At 41.8% G+C, this 27,055-nt stretch overlaps 1 protein-coding gene across 6 annotated transcripts in view; it reads left to right on the top strand.

The window, feature by feature from the left end:
• The window catches only part of NEK11 (NIMA related kinase 11), a 195,823-nt gene that overhangs the window by 51,052 nt on the left and 117,716 nt on the right, over nucleotides 1–27,055 (top strand). For all 6 annotated transcript variants that reach the window (XM_090046394.1, XM_090046397.1, XM_090046399.1 and 3 more), the window contains one exon: nucleotides 20,818–20,983. In XM_090046394.1, the coding sequence (XP_089902520.1) occupies nucleotides 20,818–20,983 (166 nt within the window). The remainder of the gene's footprint in view (nucleotides 1–20,817; nucleotides 20,984–27,055) is intronic.

Below are 27,055 nucleotides of genomic sequence, written 5' to 3'. Positions count from 1 at the left end.
GCGCTTGGGGCTCAGGTGGCCCATAGCCATGCCTGGCCCTCTGACCCTTCCTCCAGGTTGCGTGCCCTACTGGGCAACCGCCCTTGCGGGCTGGGCTCCCAACCCCACACGCTGAGCGCTTCTCCGGTGCTCTCCCGCCGTGCCCACTGTGGCACCAAACACCGTGCCACCCTGACACTGCTTGCTGTGCCCCCAATGGGCACCAGGAACCCCCCAAACTACTGGGGAGCCCCCGTGAGGCCTCCTCACTCCCCTACAGCCTCACCTAGTCCTCCGGTATAACCATAACTAAACCATGAGCCAAACGGCTATAACACAAACCCAAGAGGCCTCCTGGCTTGTAACCCAAACTCCGCACTCACTCAGCTCTTCACCAGACCCCATCTCATCATGCGGCTGGGGCAGCCAGGTTGTAACCCTGGACTCTGTCTGATCAGCTCTCCTGCTCCTGCTCCTGCTCCTGCTCCTGCTCCTGCTCCTGCTCCTGCTCCTGCTCCTGCTCCTGCTCCTGCTCCTGCTCCTGCTCCTGCTCCTGCTCCTGCTCCTGCCAGGGAGGAACTGGCTCTGGCCTTGGCCTTCTCTGTTTATAAAGGCCAGGCCCTGCCCCTGGTGGTCAGCTGACCCACTCTGTTACCATGGTAACTCTCACCTGCTGCCCTGCTGAGTGGCAGCTTAGCCCATTCACTACCATTCAGTAGCAGGCAACCTAGTGCCCTGCTACAGGCTAGCTTGCTCCTTCAATTTTAAAAGGGCCTCCTTAAAGTACAGCCAGCAGTCCTGGACTCCTTTTTCCCCTCAGACTGGCCTTCTAGGGGATCTTGTCCACCAGTTCCCTGAGTTTGTTAAAGTCTGCTGTTTGAAGTCCAGTGTCTTTATTCTGCTGCTCTCCTTCCTTTCTCCCCTTAGGATCTTGAACTCCGTCTTTTCATGGTCACTGACATCCAAGTTACTTTCCACCTTCACATTCTCAACCTATTCCTCCTTGTTTGTGAGTAGCAAGTTGAGAAGAGCTTCCCCATTAGTTAGCCTCTCTGCCATCTGTATCGAAAAGTTATCCCCAGAATACTTGAAGAATTTTCTGGACTGCTTATGCACTATTTTATTTCCCTCTCAGCAGTCCCCTATGAGAACCAGGTCCTGTGATTTGGAAGCTTGCATCTAAAGCTTGTTTAAAGAAGGTCTCATCCACCTCTTCCTCCGGGTTTGGTGCAGATGCCCACCATCACATCTCCCTTGCTGCTTTTCCTTCTGACTTTTACCCAGGAGCTTTCAACAAGCTTACCTTTCACTACATACTGTACCTCTGAACACAGGTATATCTCCTTTACAGCATTTCTTCCTCTTCCCTCTGCCTATCCTTGAAAAAGTTATACTCATCCATGACAGTACCTAGTCATGAGAACTATCCCACCACATCTCCATAATACAAGTTACATAATAATTCTGTGCTTATAGTTAGGACCTGCGATTTTTCCTGTTTTTCCCTCATACTTTTTGCATTAGTATATAAACATTTTAGGTGTCTAACTGACTGTCCAGTCTTCTCCCCGAGAACTTTACTAAGGCTTCTGCTTTTTCCTTCCCTTACCAAGTTTTTATTCAGGTCCCCAGGCTTTTTATTCTACCTCTAGGCTTTTGTCTCCATCCTGTGGTGAACCTGATTTAAGGCCTGCTTGCTAGGTTTGCAAGCCTGTATGCAAATACACTCTTCCTTGTCTTTGTCACGTGGACCCTTCCCCATCTCTTCACGGTAATCCTTCTTGGAAAACCACACCATGGTTTGAAAAAAACCAATTGAAGCCCAGCTGATGACACCATCTGCACAGTCATATGTTGTTCTGCAGGATGACTTTGTTCCTAGCCAGATCTTTTACCCTTGACTGGAAGGATCAATGAGAACACCCTATATATTTATATATAATTATATAAAATTCTTAGTGCCTGACACACAAATCCCAAAGAGTATTCTGTTTTTCCATTGACATTAGCAGCAATTGACATCAGTGACATTTAATTAAAATTTTAAACAGAGCTAGGCAGGGGTAGAAAGTACGAAAGCTGATAATTGCTCTCAGATAAAATCATCATGAACAGTAGATGGTAGTAATGCAACATATAGATGGTAGTAATGCAACATACAGACATCTTCTAAAAAATGTGAGATGTATTTCATCTGTATCCAGCAATATTTTAATACCTATCCTGAGTCCACAGCAATTTATTCATTTTAATTATGGTTATCATTACTTGATTTTGAATTTAAATGTATTAAAAAACCTTTAAAAAAGGGTAATTAAAGTAGTTTTTTAAATTTCCTCCAAGGAAAAGAACTACTGGAATGAAAAATAATAGTTTTAGAGGAAGGGTTATATGCCTGATTATAGACATGTTGTAAAACACATAGCTTTTAAGAAGATGATAAATAAATCAATCTAAAGAAAAGGGCTTCTGCAATATAGCAACAAATTAATATGCTTTGACACTTTTTGGCATAACAATTGTATATTGTGTAGTTCTGCTTAGGTTTCGTTCCACTATCTTACCCCTTCCTCCCCACCATAAGCCCATATGATCCATTAAAAAAGGCTGAAGTATCTCCATTAATGTACAGAAGATTTTGCTCAGTACAGAAAAAGGCAGGAGCATGAATTAATGTCATCTGTAACTTTTACTTATCTCAGTGGAGTTGCACTCAGTAATTTGGCCCAGAAAATGTATTCCTTTGTGATATTAATGAAGTTCGTTCATTTTGACAAAACAAGGTACAAAAAATGGGTAGTATTCATTTACATTGTTACTTGAACTGTTCATGCCAATTACTGGCTAAACACAGCAACAAAGTTGCATTGCAACAAAATTCACCTGGTATCTTCTTTTGGGGAGAGACAAAGCACTACTTTCAAACTGAAGGCAGCAGCATGGATGCTTGGCCTCCTTAATGTCTCATGTCATCCCTCACCAGGTTACAATGAGGTATTTGGCTTCCCACTGCCACGTATGCAATTACCTGGAAGTCCTCAGCTCCATCAATGAATATCTGTGAACTGTTCCATGGCAGGAGCAGCAACACAGCAACAAAACTATGTTTTGTTACATAGCACTTCATGCACCACTTAGTGTGTGGCTTGCCTTTGCATGACAACAGGAACCCAGCTGGAGACAGGGATGTCCAGTAGCAAACAAAGATAGGCCAGTCACTTGACCACTGATTCTGGGTGCAGGGAAACAAGTGTGGGCTGATGGGATAAGATTGTGCTATGTATGTGGGATGACCAACCATGACAGGGGAATTTTAGAAGAAGGTAGGCCATTTTTCTGGAAACCAATTTAGAGCTAGCCCCAGAGCTGCAGAGACAGACCAACCATTTGGGCCCCCTTGACAATTGAACAGCCAGAGCCATCTGCAAGTTGGCTACTTCTGAATGTTAGTGGTCCATTGGCATGAGCAGATCTGTTGATACTGCTGAGTGTGCAGTGATTAAAAAGATTATAGCCCCATATTATATAAGGCTTCATCTACATGGAATTCTCCAACTGTATCAGAGTAGTCGATGAGACATGCCTTCTAATTTTTTTGCCCACCTTAAAAGATTTTGTTTGCCTTTATCCTGAACATCTGAGAAAGTAAGGGGAAATGCTTGGGCAACGGTTGGGCAGTTGAGGCTGCCAAAGCCGTGACAATGACAATGATTAGCAATGACAACTGATATGGTGACCCCAACCTTTGAAGACTTTGCCTGCTTTTCAGAAAGTGTACCTGCATGCAGCTAAAGATTTGTGCAGGGAAATCCTCAGTGCTCTTGTGAATTTATATGCAAAAGATCTGGCATTCTTTCTGTTCATTCACACGTACAGAACCCACATAAAGCCACATAAAGCGAGGGAAACCTGTACATTTGTGTCTGCTTTGCTGGTGAATCATTTAAAGTACGGATGTGTTGATCTGCCTGGCTCTGTATGGTAATCCTATTCATCAGTTAATTTTCATTTGTATAGGCTGGATGAAGTAAGCTTTTGAGTCATGAAAAGTATTTTTTCTGGAACAAGAGCAAAACCAAACAATGCTGACCTTGGAAGGTGAGAGAGCTTTTCCCCAATTTTGGGAGACCCTGACAATAGAAAGTTTTTTCCCTTCATAGATTGGGGAGTACCCAGGGTGGCCAGCTATCATCAGGGGGCCAGGAGACTACCCTGTGCCCAGGAATTGTATGCTGCTTGGTGAATGATACCAGCACCCAGAGAGGACTGTCAGAAGACAGCGTGGTATAATAAGTGAAGGTTACTGTTGCAGTTTCACTCCTAACTTTGGAGTATGTGACCTTTGTTCAAATGATGAAAAGTCACTGAAAATTCTTCTTTGAAAGGCTAAATGTTCTTCATTAGGCTGGTGCCTCCTAAGGTATTCAGAAATAGAAGAGGGTGCCTACCCATTCAGGGACTGGGGGCAGTCAGCCATTCTCTAGAGCATTAATTGGTGTCTCTTGTCACCATGTATAACTGTAGGAGCTATTTGGACCTCCTGCCTTGGACATTCACTGCAAGACATTGCAAAAGCATGACATCTTGCCTCCCTCTAGAATGTAATGGATTCATGTAAATACATGTTCTAGTCTGCTGGAGCCTTGCCTGTTTTCAGAGCATGAGAAAATTGAGGATTTCTTTGCAGCTCTAATTGGTGGATTTATGTGTAAGAGTCAGCATTGTCATTGGCTTGGAGAGGTCCTGGAGGTCATAGAGAAGATAACCTGCTTTCTGTTCCTGACCCTTCTCCCTTCCCTTCCCTTCCCTTCCCCCTCACCTCTTTCTCCACTTTGTGGTTCTACCAAGGAGACTGCTCATGTCCTGTTCCCTTACAGCCTTCAACCCCCTGACCTACCTGCCCCTAATCCTCTGCCTAATTGGGACACTTGTTTACTGACCTTCTTTATTCCTGATTCTCTAGGCTGTGACCATGCGATGTTTAGCCCTGACCACCTACATTCAGGCCATACCCCTGACAAGTAGATTACAGAAAACGAATACAGTGTTGGCTAAAAGCATTATGTATATAAATTGTCAACAATAAAAAGTGTAAATGCTTATGTTACAACATGAGAAACTTGGAAGCAAATATACTGGTGAACTAGAATGTGTGGCAATGGAAGAGGAACTTTACGAAGTAGGTACCTCAGAAATGGTAGATTGACAAATCAGTAGGATTCTGCAATAACTGAGTATAAAAATGGAGGGAGAACAGTTTAAATTGTAGAGGGATGTAACATTATAGATGGGAGTAACACTGTGTCCTAAAAGGGCATAAATTCTAGTGAGTTAATATTTTCAGTGTGTGTAAAACTAAATAAAGAGAAATCTAAAATCAAAACCAGAATATAAATGGCAGCTGTAATGGGAAATTACATTGATTGTGCAACATTCAGGAAGACAATAATGGGTGCCTTTTAGCTATTTGCTGATAGGCTGTCTTCCTTATAAGACTTTATAACTAAAATTTGCCTTTTGTGCAGTTTCACCCATCTTAGCAAGGTGAGCTGAAGTCATAGTCAGGACACAAGCTCCTGCATACATTATAGAGATGTAATCTTCTCTATCCTCAGATCAAGAACTCTGTTTTCTATATTAATAGTAGTCGTTAAGGAAGGGGTAACCCAAAGAATGAATTAGCTGTAGATCTTTTCATCTATATTTTTTATTTTGATAGTATGCCACAGTATGCCAGGTACTATGCAAACAGAGGATAAATGATACCTCTTCTAAAGTGGTTTCAATATAAGATAATCACCCACAGAACAAGAGAGAGATAACAAATAGATACAATATTCAAGAGATTGCTATTGTCAACAATTTAAAAAACTCACTATTTGTATGTCTCTTTCCAAGTCAACCTGCAAAAGTAATGACCAAGACCTGCTGCTACTGTTGTTGCTGTGTGAAACAAGTTTGTGTTTCACTCATTTCCATGAATCACCAACACAGTTCGTATACACTAAAACTCTCCTTGATAGAGTCAACAGAGACCCCAAGGATTTTTGGCTGAACCTGTCAGGTCTTTCGTTCAATTTGACAGAATTTTTGTGTTTCTGTTGGTTTGGCTGTAACACAATAACTTTTGAATGCCACATCTGACTGATCCCAAATTGCAGGGAATGTTTAGGGTGTCAGTGAGTAGAACCCTGCTGCTTTTGGTAAAAACTCGAAGGGGTACATGGTCAGTAGCATTTGGTTAGCAGATCTAGAGGCATCGATAATCTGGACAATAATCTAGAGATTAAAGAACCAGTTGCAACAGCTTGCAACATAAAGTCTCCCATCTCTGCTCTGCCCATCATCTCAGTAAAGTTTAAAATGTTGGCACCCTGAATGATTATCTCCCTGATACAAAGAAAAGAAATGAGAATTGTGAGGGAACATGCGAACACGGAGAGACCCCAGTTTGATGTTGAGGGTAGGAGTGTTCTAATACGGGGAAGAGTGGGGGATTGTGTGCAGATCCATTGGCATGAAAAGGGAACATGCACCTCTGTATTTTTATTATCCATTTTTATGTTTTACTTGATCTATAGACTCCAAGCATTACTCCTGTTATTGCAGGTGGGTTATTTGTTTCCCTGCAAAGATTCCAAGGGAGAGGCACTAAGGGTGTTCTGACAGTGCCTGCAGATCAGAAGTTTTTAGGAAATGTTATTTAAATAAAACAGTAATTCCCTGCAAAGTGATAAAATAAAAAGGCCAGTATTTTCAAACTTTGTGCTTATTTTTGGCATCCATATTGAATTTACTAGCAATTGCAGTTATCCAACAGCTGAATATTAGACCACTTGTATTTCAAGCACTTATATGTGGAGTTAGGGTAAAAGTTTTCAAATCCAGGTTTAAAAATATTTGGGTACAGTTTCTGTTTTCAAATATTGGATCTTCATGTATTAAATTATTCTTATTAGATAAAACCTAAAATGTTATTGTACTAGGCTGTAATTAAAAGTAAAATAGATACATTTGAGTTATATTAAAGCTCCCCATATTTCAATTACAATTTTCCCGAACTATTGAAAAATATAGGTTGCAATTAGTTCATTGGACTACATAGTGTGATTATCTCTTAGTCTGGGTGTGTTAATAATAGGGTGTAATTAAGTGGACACCTGCTGCTTGTGAGATTGAGCTTTTATTTAATGAAACCCTGTGATTTTTTGTCATATCTTCCTTTAGCACCAACTTTAATAGTTTATTAAACACACTTATTCTTGATATTAAGAGGGGTTTTTTTAATTATCTCTTAAAGCAAATAAGTGTACATAGCCAATGCAGTATACACTGTCTATTTTTTCTAAATTTTAATCACATTTGATCCAATAAACTATACAGTAAGAAAAATTGAGAGGCCATCAATGAAAACAAATACCAGATGGATGCTAAAGTATTTAATTTTATATCAGAATAAATAGGCTGGGATAAATACCACAGTGTAGTATATAGTCACTCACTGTTAATTAAAGCTTTTAAAAAGCATGTCCATATCCTTGAGGGAAACCTTTATGTTGCCACATCTGTGCCACAAACCTCCGCTCTTTTTTTTTTGAAGTCTCTTTCTGCCCCCGCTCCATATGCTCAACAATTCCACTTTTCAGCCAAGGTGTACTGCACTGACCTCATTTCAGAGCCTGCCAATGCAAGCCAGAAAAGGCTTGCTATTGAGCAATATGAGGTATTCCCTTTCCCCGAAGAACTTACTAATACTACAATACTGTGAGCCCCAGGCAGTCTCAGGTGCACCATGCTACTAATAAAGGCCAGCTGGTCATTTTCAATAATCATTTTTGAAGGGTAGGTTTCTCTGAGAGTCCGACTCTTCTGGCATCTTCTTTCCCTTCTGCATCAAGTAAATCTTTGTTTTAACTACACCAGGTACTTGCAACTTCCTCTCAAATGGAACTGTGTTAGTTTTGAGTGCCAAAAAGTCATTTTCCTACCTGAGTCCAGAATACAATTTACTACTGGATTATTTCAATTCCAGCCAACTGTAGTTTAAGTTGTGAAAAAAGACTGTTGGGAAGCATCCTGGTCCCAGATGCAGCCTGGGTATGCCTTTGAGCCATGTTCCTAGGGTGCTTTTACACAATTTGGGTGCCCTTCTGCCCCAAACCCCTTTCTGCTGTCTTCTGCTTGACCCAGCTGAGGTATGCCGAAGGCCAGCTTCTTGGCTTGTGGTGCCTCAGCCCTCCGTTTCATGCAGGGTTATCCAGCCTTTAGCAGAAGGGATTTTGCCAGCTAGAATGATCACATCCTTGTCCAGTCATGTGCTCCAAAAAGATAGATCCCTCTTTCCATGACTTTATATGGTCAAATACTCTAAAATCTCAAGTATCACAGACAACTGGTTCATAAAAAGATAAGAGAAAGGATTTATTATAAAAAAAACCCGAGAACCAGCATAAGAAATCAGTAACCATATGCAGTAACCATATACAGAGAGATACAAAAGTAAACCAGCAAAAGAAAATATCAGAACAATAACTGCTTCTTACCCTGCACCTTAAATTTAAGGATGCAGTCTCTATCCCACTTCAACAGTTTAAAGAGCAGACCATACAGTTTAAAGAGCAGACCATACATCTACCCTTTCTGCTAGGGCCTCCTGCGTGTTCTCCTGTCAGCTTGCTTTTTTCAGCTTACCTTGGCTGAGAGACTACAGCTCCCTTGTACCTGAAGGACTGAAGACAATGCCATGCTTTCAAGGCAGGCTTAAGTAGAGTGGCCTATCTGGGTATTAATGTGTCACCTCTTTGATTCTAGGGGGGTTCACACTATGCCAGTAACTTCCTTCTGCAAAAGTACATGTTTACCAGACTACAAGCTTTTCCAGATCTTTTTAAGACCAGGAGACTATGTGCATCTTCTTAGACATGAAAATTCAATAATTAAATATACTTCCAATTTCCCCTTATTGGGGAATGTTCCCTCTTTCAAGGTGTGGTGGAGTTTTTATGTTAGGGTTTTTTTCTTTTACAATGTTAACCATTCACGCATAGTGATGAGTAAACAAACTCCTATCAAATGCTAACTCTCAGCAATTACCTCTTCCAAGTGTGAACATTCGAAGGCTGCTTAAAAACAACTCTGGCTATAATATGAAGATATATCAGAATTATATGTATAATACAGATATGAACATGATAAAAACTGAACCCAGCTTCATGGTAGCTACAAGTAGATAAACTAAACACCACAGCCATAAATCTAATTTAGGAGAATATTCATGCATACCATATGGTAAATCCCAAAGGCAACTTTGTTTTGGGGTGATTTTGTGATGCCCATACATTAAGCTGCCAGGGCAGTCATATTTGTTTGCACAGAATAAAAAATTGAAAACCTGAAGCTGTATGCTTATTCAGTGTTATGCATAGGCTTCTTGGATCACTGTGAATCCCCCATTACAAAAAAATTGTTCTTGATGTGTGTTCAGTGACATATTTTGTATGTGTAAATGTGTGCTTTTCAAATTAAGTGATATATGAAATAGCTAATAACTTAAGTTGACATAATTAAAAAATAATATTTCTGAATATTGACGTTTGCAGTCAGTCACATTGTAATTATCTGACCTCTTTTCCTATACATTCTTTCCAAAGCTGGAAATCCTAAGCCAGTATCCAAAATCAGTTTCCTTTTTAAACCCTGTTTCTCACTGGCAGAAAATTTAAATGTGGGTTCAGCTGCTCAGTAGCCTAATAATACTGCACAGTAGTGTGTCAAAGCAGAAATAGTGCTAATACGCTATTGCGTACTCATGGGCCACCTTAGTCGGGGCAGGGCACGTGGCTGTCCCCCACAGCTGATTGTGAGACAGCTGATTGCTGTGGCCGCTTCCCGAAGTGGCTGCAGCTGCTTCTGGGAGCGTTAAGGTGCTCCATTCCCCGGCCGGTGCTTGCAGATGGAGCACTGGTGCTCCCGCCTGCCCCCCCACCCGTTGCCTAAGCGGTGAGCGTGGCCAGTCAGGGGGTGCACGTGCACCCCCATGCATTCCCTACGCATTGCCACCGTGCGCACTATTATTGGGCTACTGTGCAGTAGCATCACTAAAAAGGCATTTGCCAGTGTAACTGTACAGTAATTCCATTTGCTGCACGTTTATTTAGTACTTGATTATATAAGTACTAGATTAAATGTGCAGTAATGACTGCATTAATGAACATTTAGATGCACCCTGTATATAGTAAATCACTCATCCTATGCAGGGGAAACTCAGTGATAGGTAAGTTGTTATATTATTATTTTATTAACATTTTTTCCTGATATGCCTGAGAAACTTTTTGCTCTGGGAAGAGTCCAGTTGACAAAGATCTTTCATTTATTCCTAAAAGAGTAGCAGCCTTTCTCATGAATTCCTGAGTAGGTAATGAGGCTCAATAAATTCTGAGTCAGAAAGTTCTTTTCTGCCACTTCCTAGATGAGAATGACAAATTTGCTCATCCTCCTAGGATTTGTTTCAGCAACCTGCCAGACTTAACCCATTTGAGATTTAGGGATTTAATTCAAAATCCAATAGCTTCACAGCTGATTCCTTCCCCTGGTTTATGCTGGTCTGATTCTGCCCCACTGTTGCCAAATTGATTGCCTAGTAATGGCAACACTTTGATCAAGAGGATGATTCTCTCGGCCTTTGAAAAATCACTGCTCTCTTTCAGAGTTGCCTACAATATATTTTCTAAAGCTTTCTCATCAAATTTAAATGTCTCCAGGAATAGGCTCTCACTGTTTTTGGAGAAAGATAACTTCAGTCTTTAAGATTTTTTGTCAGGAGAACTTTCCCACATGTATAGCATAATATTTATTGTCTCGATATCAGCCAGTTATGCCTATGTATATCCTCTTATACTATGCTAAATAACTGCTCTCCCTTTAGTGTTTATACTTTCAAATATTTGTGGACTGTTACCATTTGGATGTTAGTAAATCTACATGTGTATTACATACCATAAACTGCTAAAATAATATTAAGGTTGCAATGTCAATAACTTTTTTGGTGTGGTTTCCAAGATTTGTTTGCCTGTTTAAAATTTTAAAAAAAAATCAATCATGTGCTGTTATTTTGACACCAACATGGGTCATCAGCAGGGCTGGAATATCTAGATCTGCCAAACAGAACTGTGTCACTTGAGCTAACAGAGTAACTGTGATAGTAGTCATCTGGTTACACAGCAAATGACAACCAATGACACATGCATTTACACCAGAGGCGGGCAATTATTTTGGGTGAAGGACTGCATTCTCTTTCTCTCTCTCTCTCTTTCTCTGTGCCTCCCTCATTGCACACGCATACACATACACACTCTCCCTCCCTCATTGCTCTCTCTGTGTCTCTCTCTCCCCCTCCCTTATTGCATGGATACAGACACACATGCACACTGTCTCTCCCTCCCTCATTGCATGGGCGCGCGTGTGCGCGCGCACACACACACACACACACACACACACACACACACACACACATATATATATCCTTCCACTATTGGCCCTGGGGTACTGGTGCAGGCCCTATGCTATGTGGTGCTGGAGCAGCCAGCAGCGGACAGAGAAGCAGTGAAAGCAGCCACAGGCAGAGGCTTCCAGTTCAGGGGGCGTGGAGGTAGGAGGGGGCTGAGGGTGGGGTGGAACCGGGATGGCCTTGCTCCTGGGTCCTGCTGCCCCTGGCTCCCATCATCTTTGACAGGCAGCCAGGAGCAGATAAATATTTATTTTCTAAAATTTTTAGTGGCCCTGCAGGCCAGACAGAATGGCCTAGTGGGCCAGATCCAGCCCACGTGCCATATTTTGCCCACCCCTGATTTAAACCATGGATTTCACAGATGTATGACAGCAAGAGACCACTGAGGCTGACTCAGGAATGTTGGGTTCCATACCATGCTGTTGAGGGGGAGTTCACTCTAGTGCTCAGAGACACTTTTGCCTTTTCCCTCTCTCTGCCCCATTTTCTTCAGTCTGTCCCTGTCCCGGTCCTATCTCTTTTCTTTCCATCACTACTCAGCCTAGTCACAGTCTCTTTGCATCCTGTCCTAGATTCCAGTGTAATTTCCCATCTGAGTTCCTGTTATTTTCTCCACCCAGTCTTTTTGCTTTGTAGTTCAAGTTCTTCACTTGTACCCTGGCTCCTCATTAGATCTATCTCTCCCTCACTTTTATCCTCTTTCCACTGATTCCTAGCTCATCAACCAATGGTAATATCCCTCTCTCCCCATACCAGCTGGCTTCTAGTTAGAATGCATTTGAGCAGACTCAATTAATACAGTGTTTTGGTGTTCTAATTAAAATGCTCCCATGTCATTTCACCATCACGTGTGATGGAGCACCAGCGGGGTGCTCACCACTCTGGGGCTGCTACAAGATCCTTGGGAGCTTGCTTGTGGAGCAGCAGGGAAAAGTCTCTAACAGGAACCATTTTAAAGGGGGAAGGTGGGTGGCAGAGCACGGTGTCCGCCACTTTAAGAGTTGGCGGCAGGTGCTGCCTCAGTTCTGATAAGCAGCAGCCATTTTAGATCCAGGCCAGCAGAGCTTGAGGCAGCAGTTTGCTGCCTGATGCCATGAAAGGAACATCTCCCAGTGGAGTTGCTGCTCCTGCAACAACTAGGAGGTAAGGGCAGGAGCTTATGGGAATGGTTTGGAGGCTCCTGGTCCTGGGCATGACTTGAAACTGCACCCTGCTGGGGAAGGGTGGCATGGTGGGGCTCCTAGTGGCATGGAAGCCTCCAGGAAATGCGAAGCCTGTTACCTCCCTGCTGAAAAGTGAGGAGGGGTGCCTTAACCCTAGCCCCTGCCTTTAAATGGGTTATTTATCACCAGAGGTAGTGGAGGGCCAGGCATCTGGTGTGGCACCTGAACCTGGGTGGGGTGCAAGACCCTGGAGAGTGGATAGTGGAGCTAGGTACGGCTGTGGCCACCTTGGCCTGGGTAGGGTACAAGACCCCAGAGAGTGAGAGTGCTGGGCCAGGTATGCTATTGAGTAGCACCTGAGCCTGCATGGGGGTTGTTCGACCCTAAGCACCAGCATTGGGGTGGAGTATGTGCCTTAGTGGAGGTACAAAGCAGGGTAGAGGGGGGCACCTAACAGCTTGCACCAGAGTGGCAGTTGGGAGGCCCTGGAGAGAGGGGTGAGTATAGAGTGGGAGTTGTGAGGCCCTGTGAACACAGGGGCCTGAGATGAGGCCCTATGAGGAAGGGGTGTGAAATGGGTCCCCGGTGAGCAGGGGGCTTTAGGGTAGGTCCTGCTGTCATGGGGGCTGAGTTAGGTCCAGATAAGCCTTTGGGCACCTGAGGCCACAGGTAGGCTGGAGGCTGGGGAGCAGCTGAGGAAGAGCCACAGGTAAACAATGGGGTTTGTCAGGAGCCCCTGACTGGGAACAGCTGGATGAGTGACCTGGCAAGAGAGCATAAGCAGAGTCAGACCAGTGTTTTGCAAACCGCCCAGCACTCACTTGGATGAGGGCAGTGCCCAAGAGGCTGTGTGCTTGCTGGCCAGGGAGTGCAGGGAAACAAGCCCGAGGACCCTCCGGGTGAGGGCAAGGTAAATGTGGCCCTGGGGAAAAGGAGGGGTAGTATCAGTGTGGCTTCGCAAGGGGCAGTATGAGAGAGACCACGTGAGAGGTGGTGGAGTGAGAGGCCTCAGTGAGAGGGAGGTGGTACAAATGTGGCCCATAATAGGGCAGAACATGAGAGGCGTAACACTGTCCTGAATTGGGCCCAGCCTCAGGCTGGAGCAGAGCACAACTGTTAGAAACAGCTGCGAGGCTTGGGATTCAGTACAGGGGTGGTTGGAGCTGCATTCATAGGCCCAGGAGAACAGGACATTCAAAGGGCAGCCTCCCACCTAATTAAGACCCTAAATATTTAACAACTAGGCATGGCAGGCAAGAGAGGTGAGCAGTCCACCTAGAGGCAGGTGGGAGACTAGCACTGTGGCTGGTCGGGGAGTTCCCACTTTGCCACAGTGTGTATTAAGCCCCTGCACATTTTAAAATGGTTGCACAGGCACTTTGTCTAAATCTCGTCAAAAGAGCTTTAGACAAAGTATCCCATGGCCATTTTAAAATGTGCAGGGTTTAATACATGTGATGGTGAGCCATTTTAATTAGAGCAGCTGTTTCGGAACCACTCTAATTAAAACAACCCCTCCCAGTCCCAAGCACATGGATAGGCAGCCATTTGTTCTATGGGGGGGGGGAGTTTATGCACACTCCTTTCCATAAGTAGGAGTTGTGAAAGGAAGAAGTATGCTTGGTTGCTTCTTGGAAATAGCATAAGTTGAGTCTTATCTAACTTAGGAGCTGTGAGGAGATGGAGCATGTTTAAAAACGTGGGAATTTGTGGGGGTTTTAGCTGCTAAACCATTTAAAACAAAAACAAAACACACCAAGCTTGTGAAAAAAGAAGTTTTTTGTGGATTTATTTTTCATGAAATCTGCAAAAGGCACAGGTCTGATACAAGAATACCCACCTGCTCCAAAGTTTAGGGATACTAGAGCACCTAAAAGAAAAAGCTGCCAGACTTTTTACCATGGACAGTACTACAGTATCTTTTTTCCTTAAAAATGGCCAAATAATTTTGGCTGATATATGCATGCATTTGGCTGATGTATATCATACATATGCATAAAAGTATATATGTATGTGTGTATATAACATAATAGCCTGCCACAGATGCCTGGCATGGAAAATTTCAGCAGAAACTTAGTTTGGCAAAATTAAGCAACTGAAAACAGGGTGTTATACTGAAAAGTGTTAATCACTTTAAAAATAGGCGGTGTTACCAGCCTACCCCATAACTTGTCTGTTAAATTTCATTGCTTGGTCCTGAATTCTCTCTTAACTTTTCTCTGCCCCCCTCTGCATGTGCAGGTAAAGACACAGTGGGATATAATGAGCAATTCACACAATCATGCCTTCTGCCGTGCCACACATGCATGGTAGGAGGCACAATTGTGGGATTGCACATTGGATCCCATCATACCTTATTGCAGGTGCAGCCCAATCCCAAGCTTTCCCAGCACCAGCAAGATGCAAGCTCTTGCAGCTGGGAGCTTCCTCAGTTACAGGGCTTCCAGCTGCAGGGGCACCCTATGCACCACTGAGGCTGGCAGCCAGAGCCACAACCCCCTTCCTCCCCCAGGGCTAGGAGATCATAGCCACACCCTGCAGCTGCTGGGACCCAGCTGGATCCCAGTACTGGGGGGCAGGGACCCATCATCCACAGCTGTTGGACTCCAGGTCCTGGCAGCTGTGGGGTACTGCTGGGACCCAGAGTTCACAGCTGCTGAGGCTGAGAGTCTCCAGCAGTTGCAAGACTCGCAGTCCCAGCTGGGCAAGTTTCATCTCTGTGGCTAGGAGCTGACAGGGCTCCCAGCTATAGGGGAGACCCTGCTATATGTACATATTAAAGCTTGATAGCAACCAGTTATCAAGTTAGTACCCATTTTTGAGGTCTGACTTTATAGCTGGTTGGAGCATTTTATGGCTTGATAACTACTTTGTATATGTAGCTGGTCTCAAGGTAACTGTTCAATTAACCAGTTAATTGTGCTATACCTATAACGTAGAGGGGGCCTCTAATTCTGTAATGGGTTGAATACAACTTCTAAATGTGATCTCAAAAATTCTGGAGAGATGTTTTTATCTTCCATCAAATTCCATAAGATATGCTAATGTCAGAAGTTTTAAGGTGTTTTTTAAATATTCCTCTTTGCATAAGTGCATGTATTTAAACAGTCATATACTTGTGGATTTTATCAGATGGTTTGCAAGTGCTGTGGTGGGTGTATTGTGTGTACTAAATAATTTGTCCTTAATTTAGACCAACTGTAGGTGCCAGTCAGCATCTTATAAAAAAAACCCCTTCATCGTCTCCTTGGAAGTACAAGTTTGGACTTCTTCGCTAGACAGAAAATGTATGTTGTTTTGGTTGGCTGTGACAAGTTGCTTTTTTCACTTATAGTTAAGTAAGGTTTCTTTTTTGATTTGAGAGAAGCATATGAACAGATGATAAATCTTCAAGGGTTGCTAGAGTTGAGCATTCTGACAAGACCTTGGATGACAAGCTTTGAAGACATCTTCCTGACTGTTTGGGTAGACAAGACTTGTGTGGTATGTGAGGTGGGGTAGAGTGAATCCAAGCATGTGAACATATGCTGTCACTATTGATAAATGCAGATAGTCCACCTACAGGCTTTCATAAATAAAGTTGGAAGTTTATAGATATGCCCGTTTTCTGTAACTTCTTTAAAAAAAGTCCATAGTTTCCTTTTTTGACTTTTGTATGTCTAAAACCAATGTTAAAACACAGTACTGCAAACGGTATAACTCCACATTGTGAGCAGCACCTGCTTCAGTTTTATGATGCAATGAATTGTAAAACTGGTTTGACTTCCTGCTCTTATTTTGCATTGAAGTTTTGATAATAGCTCTATAGTTAAGGCTGCATTGAGCTTTTTGCCTTTGACAGCAACTTGTAACCTCTCTCAAGAGTCAAAGAAGTCGGGTGCTTTAAAGAGAAAAACGTGATAGGATTCTTAGGTATATGATTTTTTTAGAGCATTTTGGTCACTGGTATGTGTTACTGAAAAAAAAGAAATAAAAGTTAAATAATTTTCAGAAATTTCATATGGTGCATAATTTTAAATTTTAAAGCAAAAACTATATCGCCTGCCATCTTTGAAATTCACCCAGATGTCAATAATCCCTCCTTGTGTTACCAAAACCCCTTCTCAAACATTTGGTATTTCTCTTAAAAAACTATAAATTTCTGCTTAATTGAAAAGAACACCAAAATGTAGTTGCCAAACTGAAGAGGGATACAACCTTTGGCTGAGGGTGCAGTGGGCAGGGAGCCAAATTTCCATGAGTTCAATTCTTACCTCTTCCCTGAACTGTTTTTAATGAAACTACGTGTTCTTCATAGTTCTTATTAAGTAAGGCTTCATGTTTCTAGCTCAAAAAGGCAGGTATTATTTTCCTCCATTTTGCAGATAAAACAACTGAGGTCATGAGACATTGAAAAAGGTCTCCTGTCTCCACCTGTGGCAGAACTCAGGATAGAATTAATTTGCAACTGAGGTAGACAGAGTTTTTTCTATTTAACCACACTGTATCTCAGACAATTTAGGCTTTGGTCTCTGTAAAATGGGACTATACTGCATACATGTATATACAAACAGTCAGGTGCACAGGTGAATAATATTGCCTCTAATCACTCACTCATATTGTTTGTCTACAGAATGGTCTTAAAGCATTGGAGTGGAATCCAGGAAATGAATTCTACTTTTAGTTCTGCCATATATAAAAAGTATGGTGCTGAGCAAGTCAGTTAAATCAAAGTATTCAACAGCGTCCCTTTCATGTTATACACTTTATTTTTGTTGTTTGGACTAATTTGAAATTATTAAATTGTATTTGTTTTTCAAACTAATATTAAGAGAAGGAAAATGAATCCTAATGTACACAATAATAAGTATCTGGACAGTTAGCATAAGAATGCATTATGAAATAAAATTCCTCTGCTATTCCACTGCATTTTTTAGGTTCTTTGCATATGTTCCATAGTTGAGAAGCTGATCTTTTCTACTAGGATTAGCTTTCTTCCTTTTGTTGGACATTATTCAAAAGTTGTTGGTATGCAATAATAAAATAAACCATTGATATAACTTTTTATGTATTTCTCCCTGCCTCCTTCAGTATTGCTTTCCTGCAATTACACACACATGCACACACGGTATTGCTGAGGGGAATGTACATCATACATATACACACAGGGCATGTCTACACTTTCATTAATACGATATAATTACAGAGCATTACGTCTAGTACCTGTAATGATAAGTACTAACTTAATGTGCTGTAATCAGTGCAGCTGCGCATTAGCACAAATGAACGGTCTTTTTGTGACATTAATGCACAATAGACTAAATCTACTGGACATTAGCATGGGTTTTGCCTGCCGTACTAACACACAGTAGAATTAGTCTACTGTGCTTGAAGTGTCTTGTGTAGATGCACCCACGAAGTGGTATTGAGGGGAATATAAACATGCATGTTGTCTTTTGCACTTAACCTTTCCAAATGCCATTTAAAAATCAAGGAAATTCAGCAATAAAGAACTTTATTTTTAAATGTTGGGACTCCTTAGCAACATACAGAAGTACTTTATTGCCGTGACTTAAACAGAAGTTCATGGCTTTACAGTTTAAAAATGGGTACAGTGCTTTAAATTAACCTTTGTTCAATGAGGTATTAAATTTGAAGTGCTGTATTTTATAGCACTTTAGCAATCTACAGCACTTTAAATAACTTCTGTACGCTGGTCAAATTTCTGACCAGTAGAGAAGCCACAAGAGGCTGTGAAGCACCCCTCGCCTCCTAGCTTAGAAAGTGCAGGGAGGCTCAGAGTCCTCCCTGTCCCACCGCCTGCCCACCAAACACTGCATGTCTGTCATGTTTAAAAGCACTGTAACTTTATAGCGCTATAAAAAGTGGTTTAAATTACAGCACTGTAAAGTATGCATGGAGCACTTCTGTACATGTCTCCATGCAATCCCCTAAAAAGCAGAGATGTCCAGCTGAAGTATTCTTTAACTCGCACAGTTTCCATCTTCACTGATGGATTCCATGTCTCTCAAAAAATATTCTACATCTTTCATGTGTACAGTAACATTATAGACAAACCACATTTGTCACAGTTGTACTAAAATGTAAAACTTTATTTTAACTTAGTATTTCCGCCATGGAAAATAGCACTCAATGCACTTTGTCCATGAACAAGTATTTATAGACAGATATGCTAGTATGGCTGAGGACAGCAATCTGTAAGACATAACTTATATAGTGATCTCAGTTGTCATACTTAATATAAGCCATGACACTTTAGAGAGGTGATTGATTCACCATTTTTAAAAATTAAAAGCAGTTCTCTTCTTACTAAAAAGAAATTCAACAATCATCATGGAGACTGGTATCTTTTTTTTCTATGAGAATCTGGAAGGTTTTGGTCTAACATTTTTGGACCCTTTATAAACAATTCAAAAGGGTGCTATGCAAAAAGTGTCCTCTCCAAGTATTTTTGAGATGCATTGTATACTGCATTTAACATTTTCATATACAAATAAATGTAATCTTGGTTGCATTGCAAGACTTGTTTTCCAAATACAAAAATTTTACCAATTTTGGTTATTAATTAGCAATGTGTATTACTAAACTAATACCTCATTTGCAAAAGCACTGTTTCTTGATTTCCTACTGAATAAGATAAAATTTAATAAGATAAACATCTGTCAGATCTTCTGACAATTGATAGCAGCATCAGAATCACTAAGTGACTTAGGTGACAAGCTATACTGACATGTTGGGTTTTTATTGCAGTCCTCGGTGCATAAAGATCTCGTATTAAGTGATATTTAACGAAGACTCGTTCTGTTTGTCAGTTCCATGACATGATCTGTGTGAATGAAGGAATAATGTCCTGGTGTCAGCTGAAGATGAGAAAATTGCAGTAGATATTACCTGTCTTAATAGCACTGAACTAGTCTGTGGAGTTGTAGAAAAATAAAATTGCATGCTTTATCATCATGCTGCCAGATGGGGCTTAGGCAAGTTTATGGAGAAATTCATGCACTGTTACTCAGTAACTGATGGGTGATGTTAGGGAAAAAATCACTTATGAGGATTTACTACATTTGTTCCCTCAGATCAAATGAATTTCTCTAGTTCGTGTAAAATGTTATTACTGTCATGTTTAACTACTGTGACTTTTCAACCATGAAACAGCAAACAGCAAATTACTTAAAAAAAACACTATGAAGACATCATTTTGGCCTGGAAATTCATAAATTTGCTTCAGTAAAGTAAAATTATATTCTCCAGACATGCAAAAGACTTCTTTAGGTACAGATTGACATTCTGCACTCTGCTGCAGTTAAAGCTTGTGAAAAATACACTCCTTATTTGTTACGTATGTGCTTAAACATTAGAAGAAGACAATGTCAATAATAATAATAACTATTTCACAATAGTGCCTTGTATCTCAAAATGTTTTGTAAAGATCAACTAATTAAGCTTCCCAAAGCCTGGAAGAATGTAGCAATGGCTCAGAACCCTAAACCCTACATAAAATTAGGTGAGTAGTTTGGTTGAATTTAAAGAAGTAGGGAAACAAGCTATGGCCTCTGTTTTGATTCTGGAGTGTTTCTTCAACCTTGGGGTTGTGAATCACAACCTTCAGATCTAAATTTGCCTTTCTCAGTCTGTTCTAGGATTTTAGTACTGGTTAAGATTTCTGGTCAGGATTAGTATCTGTAACTTACAGATGAGGGAAAACTTGAGGCACAGAGAAATGTTAAAGTGATTTACTTATACTATAGTCACATAGCAAATCAGTGGCAGAACCAGCAAAACAAGCCACATCTTCCTCACGTTTACTTCATGCTTCTAGAAAGTGTTCAAAGCTAAGCTCTTTTATATTTGATTTTTCCTTTACATTTGAGATATGTGGGCCATAGTAGTGAAAGCAGTCACAAAAAATTGCAGTGTAAGTTACTGATCAAAAGGCTATATTATTTTCCTAAATATTGCTTTACTGTACCATTTTGGTGACTAGCAGCTCTTTGCCAGTGTTTTATTTTTCTATGTTTTTATTTATTTTAAATTGCCTCATCTCTTCACATTGTAGTTGAATGGCTGGTAGTAAAATGTAATGATAGGAAACTATAACTGGACTGAAAGATTTATTTCTTGCTATATTTTTTTACTTTTTATTTATTTTGGAGGATTTTTTTTTTCTAGAAAAGTTTTGAAGGAAATCTCTGTTGGAGATCTCAAGCCAAATGAGACAGTTGAAGCAAATCTAGAAGCACAGCTACTCTCCAAGCTAGATCATCCAGGCATTGTCAAGTTTTACGCAAGCTTTGTGGAGCGAGAAAGTTTCTGCATCATCACTGAATATTGTGAGGTGAGACTTCTTTTAGAATATTTTGGAAATATTATAGGTTGTGTGTCTGAAAAATAATTTTTTTAACAGAAACCTTTTAAAGTTGTAATTTACCAAGCTAATTCTTGATAAAAAATCCTAATTTTTAAATTTGCAATATTATCTACTATTTACTAGGTAGATTTCAATCACTTAACACAGACAGTCTCTTCTCCGAGGAAGTCATAGACTAAGGAATATCAGGTAAAAGGGAATAACAATATATAATGTAAAAACAAGTCAGTTTGGTTAGAGCTAGGCAATACGGTAGAACTGAGTCTTTAAAATAGATTTGAATAGACACAAGTGGCACACAGGTTTAGATGAGTTCAGGAAGGTTGTATTATACATGGCATAATGGAAAAAGGCATGAAGACCTGACAAAAGCTAGATGAGGCTTAAATACAGAGAATATGGGTGGATGGTGCCTCCTGGCAAGAGGGGGGGCACCAGCTGCCAATTGTTTACGGGAGAGAGGGGTCCCTCAGCAATCGATCACTGGCAGAAGTGCCAGCGGAAAATTGGAAGTGGTGCTGGCACTTCTCAGGGGGAGCACCAACTGGCACTCCCCACTCCTCAGCCGGTGAGGGCCAAATTTAGGGGGAGGCATGTGCCCCTCTGTGCATTGCCTATGACAGAGAATATGGGAACAATACAAAGCTTGACAAGAGAGGATAAGTAAGGAATAAGGGTGGCATGACCTTTGAAGTTAGTTATAGGAAGCTTGAAACTGATCTTGGATACTGATCTGGAACTGATCTTCCCTTTTACCTGAAACCAACGTGGGAATACAAGAAGATGATGGGCAAGGGCAATGAGGTTAACAATCTTATGCAGAATTTTGCATAGACTGAAGTTGGGAAATGTTTGTGTTTGGGAGTTCGGAGTAGAGAGAAGGCTGGAGTAGTCAAGGTATGTTACCGTGTTTCTTAAATCTCACATTTGGTCTATGGCAAGTTAAAAGACATTGATGAAATATATTGCAAAGACTAAAAATGAAATTAGTAAAACAAAAGTAAAGCTTTTGAATCAACTTTTAAAAGTATCTAAACTTTTAATTATGTTAAATATAGGCGTGCAATTTTATTACTTTAAAAATGGAATAACTCTTTTATTACATTAAAAATGTATGCTAAGTTGTGCATATACACTGCACATTATATTTGGCTTTGTTTGTTGGCTAAAAGTCTTTGGTCTCCACTAAACTCAAAGCATGCCACTAGTTTGGCTATATCTGTAGCTGAGTTGTCTTTACCAGCCTGGTTAATCACATTGGTACAAGCACAGATTTGGTGCTAAAAGTTAAAGAAATAAACCTAGCCAATAATACATTATTGCATAAATATATTCTGCATAGACAATTCAGGATATGTTTGTCTTTCAAATGTTGCAAGAGTTGAGCTGAAGGCCCAGATTTTTTCTTGAACTAGAGCAATGTTTTCTTTGCCCAGTGTCGCAGGCACTGAAGTGCCTGCTCCTAAGGGACAGATGTGGGTTGCTGGGCCAACCACTGAGGTCAGCTGACCAGGAGGGGGCAGGGCCTGGCCTATATAAACAGCCTAGGCTGAGGCCAAGCAGGCAGTTCCCTTCTGGCAGCCATGAAGGAGAGAGCTCCGCTGGGAGTAGGCAGAGGTGGGAGGCCTGAGGACCTGAGCAGTTCATGGGGTGAGAATACCAGGCAGTGGAGCCCTGGCAGGGATGGAAATAATGATGAGCCAGAGGGCTTTGGGTTTACGTTTAAGCCAGGGGGCTAGAGTTTGAGTTAGAGCCGATTGGCTGATGGTTTTTGTTGGTTATTGTTACACCGGAGGACCGGGTGAGGCTGTAGGGGTTGGAGGAGGCCTCAGGGGAGCTCCCCAGTAGCGTGGGGGCTCCTGGCACCGAAGAGGGTGCCGCGTTTGGGGGTTGCATAGACCCGGGCCCAGTGGGGCAGTGTCGTGCGGGGCGAGGAGCCCAGTGCGGATGAGTGACCCAAGAAGGCAGGTCTGGGGGCCAGGCACAGCTACGGCCACCTGAGCCCCAATCGCGGGAATCACGAGGCAAGGCCCCAGGGAGGGCGACCGTATAGCCCAGGGAGGGCGACTGCAAAGTATTGGGATAAGCCCCAGGGAGGGCAATGGCATAGTATTGGGGTAAGCCCCAGGGAGGGTGCACATAGGCCCCAGTGCGGGCACGAGAAGAAGCCTGGAGAGGGCGAGAGACTGAGTAGAAGCCCCAGGGAGGGCACAGGGGAACAAGGAGCCCCGGGAGAGGGCGAGCATATTGAGAAGCCCCGGGAGAGGGCGAGTGTACGGGTAGAAGCCCGGGGAGGGTGAGCGTACGGGGAGAGGCCCCAGAGGGGGCCGCCAAGAAGAGATAATAGACTTAACAATGTCCGGGACAACTGAGAGGCTTGGGGCGTGGTTTTAGGGGTGGTAGGAGCCACGCACAGCCCACAGGGCTGGGGGCACTAGATTGACCTACACGGGACAAAGGGCTGGGATAACTAAGAGCACCGTGCTCAAGGGGGTAAAAGGCAGCCTCCCTTTCATAATATTTTCCAGCAAGATGTGGCGGGTGAGATAATGAGGGTGCATGGACACCCACTTGACACGGTAGGGGGTACCAGGAGAGATCACGGCCACTCCTGGGTCCCCACCCTGTATCACCCAGTACAAAATGTTCTTAAAGCTACTGGGCTGCAAACAAGCATTTGCCATACCTGATCTAGGTTTAGATGGCTTACTTGAAGTGGTGGACATGAGGCTGGCAGGTCTGTGGAGAATATTGGTGGGTCCACAGCGAGTTTACCCTGTGAGGAGAGGTTGGAGGACTAATATTAGCTTGTCAGGGTCAGGAGGTAGGAACAGCACAGTGTTGGAGCTGGGCAAGTGGCTGAGCTTTTCAGGATCTGGGGCAGCGCTCCAAATGCATGCAAGTATTCATTAAATTAGGTTAATCCCTTCATAGATCAGGTTAAACCTTTCTAGATCTAGGCTAGTTCACCTCAGGAAGTGAACTAACTTAGTTTGGGTGTGCATTTTGTTTGTTTTTTTGGGGTTTTTTTTGGCCTCTTTAAACCGTGTGAACATCTACACGAGTTTAGATTTAGATTGACCTAACCCTACTTAGGTCAGTCTAAATGTAAGTCTTGTACATTACCCTGGTCACAAACCCATTACACCAAAATAAGAGATTCATCTTTCTCCATTAAAGTAGAGGCTGAATAATGGCTTCTATCCTTGCCCCTTCAGGTGGTATGAAGAGAGTTGCTAAGGAAAAAAGGCACGCCAGGAATTTCCCTGCATCCTGGCAATCACAAGCTGCTGTAATGGCCCAATGGAGGGATTTTTAAGTGATAGTCAGGGAAATAACCCAATAGAGGATCCTGGGAGCACAAAGACAGTTTAATGCTGATTTCATATAGAGATATATTAGCACAAGGCAAATAAAGCAAGAGAAAATAGACTCCCTGAATATACAACTGGATTCTGACAATCCCAAGCCAAATAAATCAGGTCAGCATGACAGAGAGACCAGTGGAATATGTTTCTAGCCTGTTTTCAAAGTAGAAAAAATATAGTACAACTGCTAATGCAGAAAAAAACAGCAAGCAATCTTTATACTTTATTTGTGTCAACAATTTTCAAGTAAAACTCTTTGCTTGAATATTTTCCCAAAGAACTCACAAAGGCATTTCTGTGCAGAACTGTAAAAGATTCACTTTTAATTAAGAGTGACCACTGCCAGAAAATGTTCTTCTGCATTTGCTTAGGTGGGTACTCTATTTTTATATGTAATAGGATTCAGATCCTTTTACCTAAAAGCTGTCTGGCTTAAATTCTGAGTTGACAAAAAGGAAAATGTGTTGCTATATGGATGTTTGGAAACCTATTATATTGTGTGTCCTGTTTTTAATGTATAGAACTACTAACACAATTGGCAGTAAATGGTACCCTTCTAGGAATGCTCAGAAGAAAGAACTGGCATTAAGTTGGCATGGAAACTAGACTGCCTTTCACCCCTCATTCTGTTCTCTCAACACTATTGTAGGTTTGAACCACATAGTTGGAACAGGTTAGGGCAAACCTCCAATGCACCTGCCCATTGCTGCACCTGTTTGTGAATAGTAGAGGACATTCATTTCCATTGTTCAGCCTGGCTCTTTTGGCATTGTCAAATTCACTCAGAAGTATTGAACAGAGTCTGTGTGTTCTATTTTGATTTGATTGTTAGGCTTTCTTAGCAGTTGTCTCATTTTAAATATATTAAGGCAGTAAAAACATTGTCCTGTGAAAATGGTGTCAAGCAAAATTGCTTTGAAGAATATTATAGCCTGAAATTTGACTTCAGTGAAATATAGATTTTAAAAGAGATATTAGTTTTACTAACAGTTTAAAAAAACCCATAAGCATAGTTATCTAAATTCTCAACCCCTTTTCTCATTTCTGTCTTTTTAGTGCAGGTTCCAATTTCAGTTGGATAGGAAGTGTGCATATGTTAAAGGGAAACTGAGGAAAATTAGCAACTAAGTCATGAAGCCTGTTCACATTCATTAAAATAGCTAAAAATTCAAATCCTATTTCAAACGTATTACCATATTTGATGCTCCTTTTAAATGCAAATCATAATGTGCCCCCTACCATATGCTTCACTTCAGTACCTTCCTGAATACTGACATTCCAAAACACAAAACAAAGAATATACTTCAGGGTTTTATGTTGTGTTATATTCAAGAATATTTTTCTTGAGAAAATCTTTAAAAGGAACTTTATAAATATCCATCAAAAATCTACGTAGGCACACTGTATTTTAACTAAGTTCAAATATTTGGATGTCTTTACTTTTTGTTTCTCCTCTCCTCCTTACTTTTTGGTTTATGTGGTAAAGATGACTATGTCAAACTAGTTCACTCCTTTCTCTATATTAGGCCCAATAATGCTCCACATTTAATACATATAATAACATATTTTACACTTGTGCTTACAGGGTCCAAAAATTATAACTCTGCTCTCTGCTTATATGAAAGACAGAATCTTAAAGAAGGAGGTTATATGATAATTAAATTCTACCTCTTTGTTTTAAAGAGGTAGAATATCTTACAGAATAATAAATAAGAGTTTGTTTAAACTTTGAATTCTATTTCGTCATGTAGTCCTATAGGCTCCCAGGTTGATAGCAATATGTTTTAATTTTAGTGTACAATCTAAATACACAAGGCCCCCTCTACACCTTATAGGTATTGTGCAGTTAACAGGTTAATTGTACAGTTACCTGGAGAGCAGCTGCACGTGCAAAGTAGGTGTCACACCATAAAAAGCCTCCAATTAGCTATAAAGTTACACTTAAAAATGTGTACTATGTAACGGGTTGCTATTGAGTTTTAATTTGCATGTGTAGCAGGGACTCCTCTGTGGCTGGGAGCCCCATCACCTAACATGGCTCCCAACCTGAGGGATTTATTGTGCACAGTGTAAAACCCTCAGGCTCTGGGGATCAATGCAGCCATGATCCCCAAGGCTCAGGGGTGCATGAAACCCTGGGGGCTAAAGGATCACCACAGAGGTAATCCCCCACACTAGGGCTACATGGGACCTGTGACTGGGAGCCCCTCAACTGGGATGTGTGGGGCTCCTAGTTGCAGGAGCTTGCTTCTGGGTGGTGCAGGGGGAGCCCACTCCTGGGCATGGCTTCTTGCTGGTATAGGGGAAGCCCAATCTTCAGCATGGCAGGAAGTGCCATTGTGGGATCGCTCACTGGAACTCTTCATACCTTATTGCCGGTGCAGGGGGAGCCCAATCTTTCACTGGCAATAATGTGTACTGGGATCTAATATGTTATCCCACGATGGCACTTCCTGCCATGCACAGGTGGCATGGTAGGAGGGATGGTTGTGTGAATTGCATGTTAAGATTCCTTCACGCCTTTACCTGCATGTGCAGAGGGGACTTAAGACAGACAAACTGTAAGTGGGGAAACAAAGGCATAGAGCGGTGAAATGTTTTGCCCAAGATCCAGATCACTGTTGTTCAGATCACTGATTTTCCTATTATTTTAGGTTCTGTTGAATGAAAA

The sequence above is a fragment of the Crocodylus siamensis genome, chromosome 5 (assembly GCF_052110815.1).
Source record: "Crocodylus siamensis isolate JL-2025a chromosome 5, ASM5211081v1, whole genome shotgun sequence".
NCBI classification, from domain to species: Eukaryota; Metazoa; Chordata; order Crocodylia; family Crocodylidae; genus Crocodylus; species Crocodylus siamensis.
Note: the sequence above shows the minus strand (reverse complement) of the source record. Positions and strands in the feature narration are given on the sequence as shown.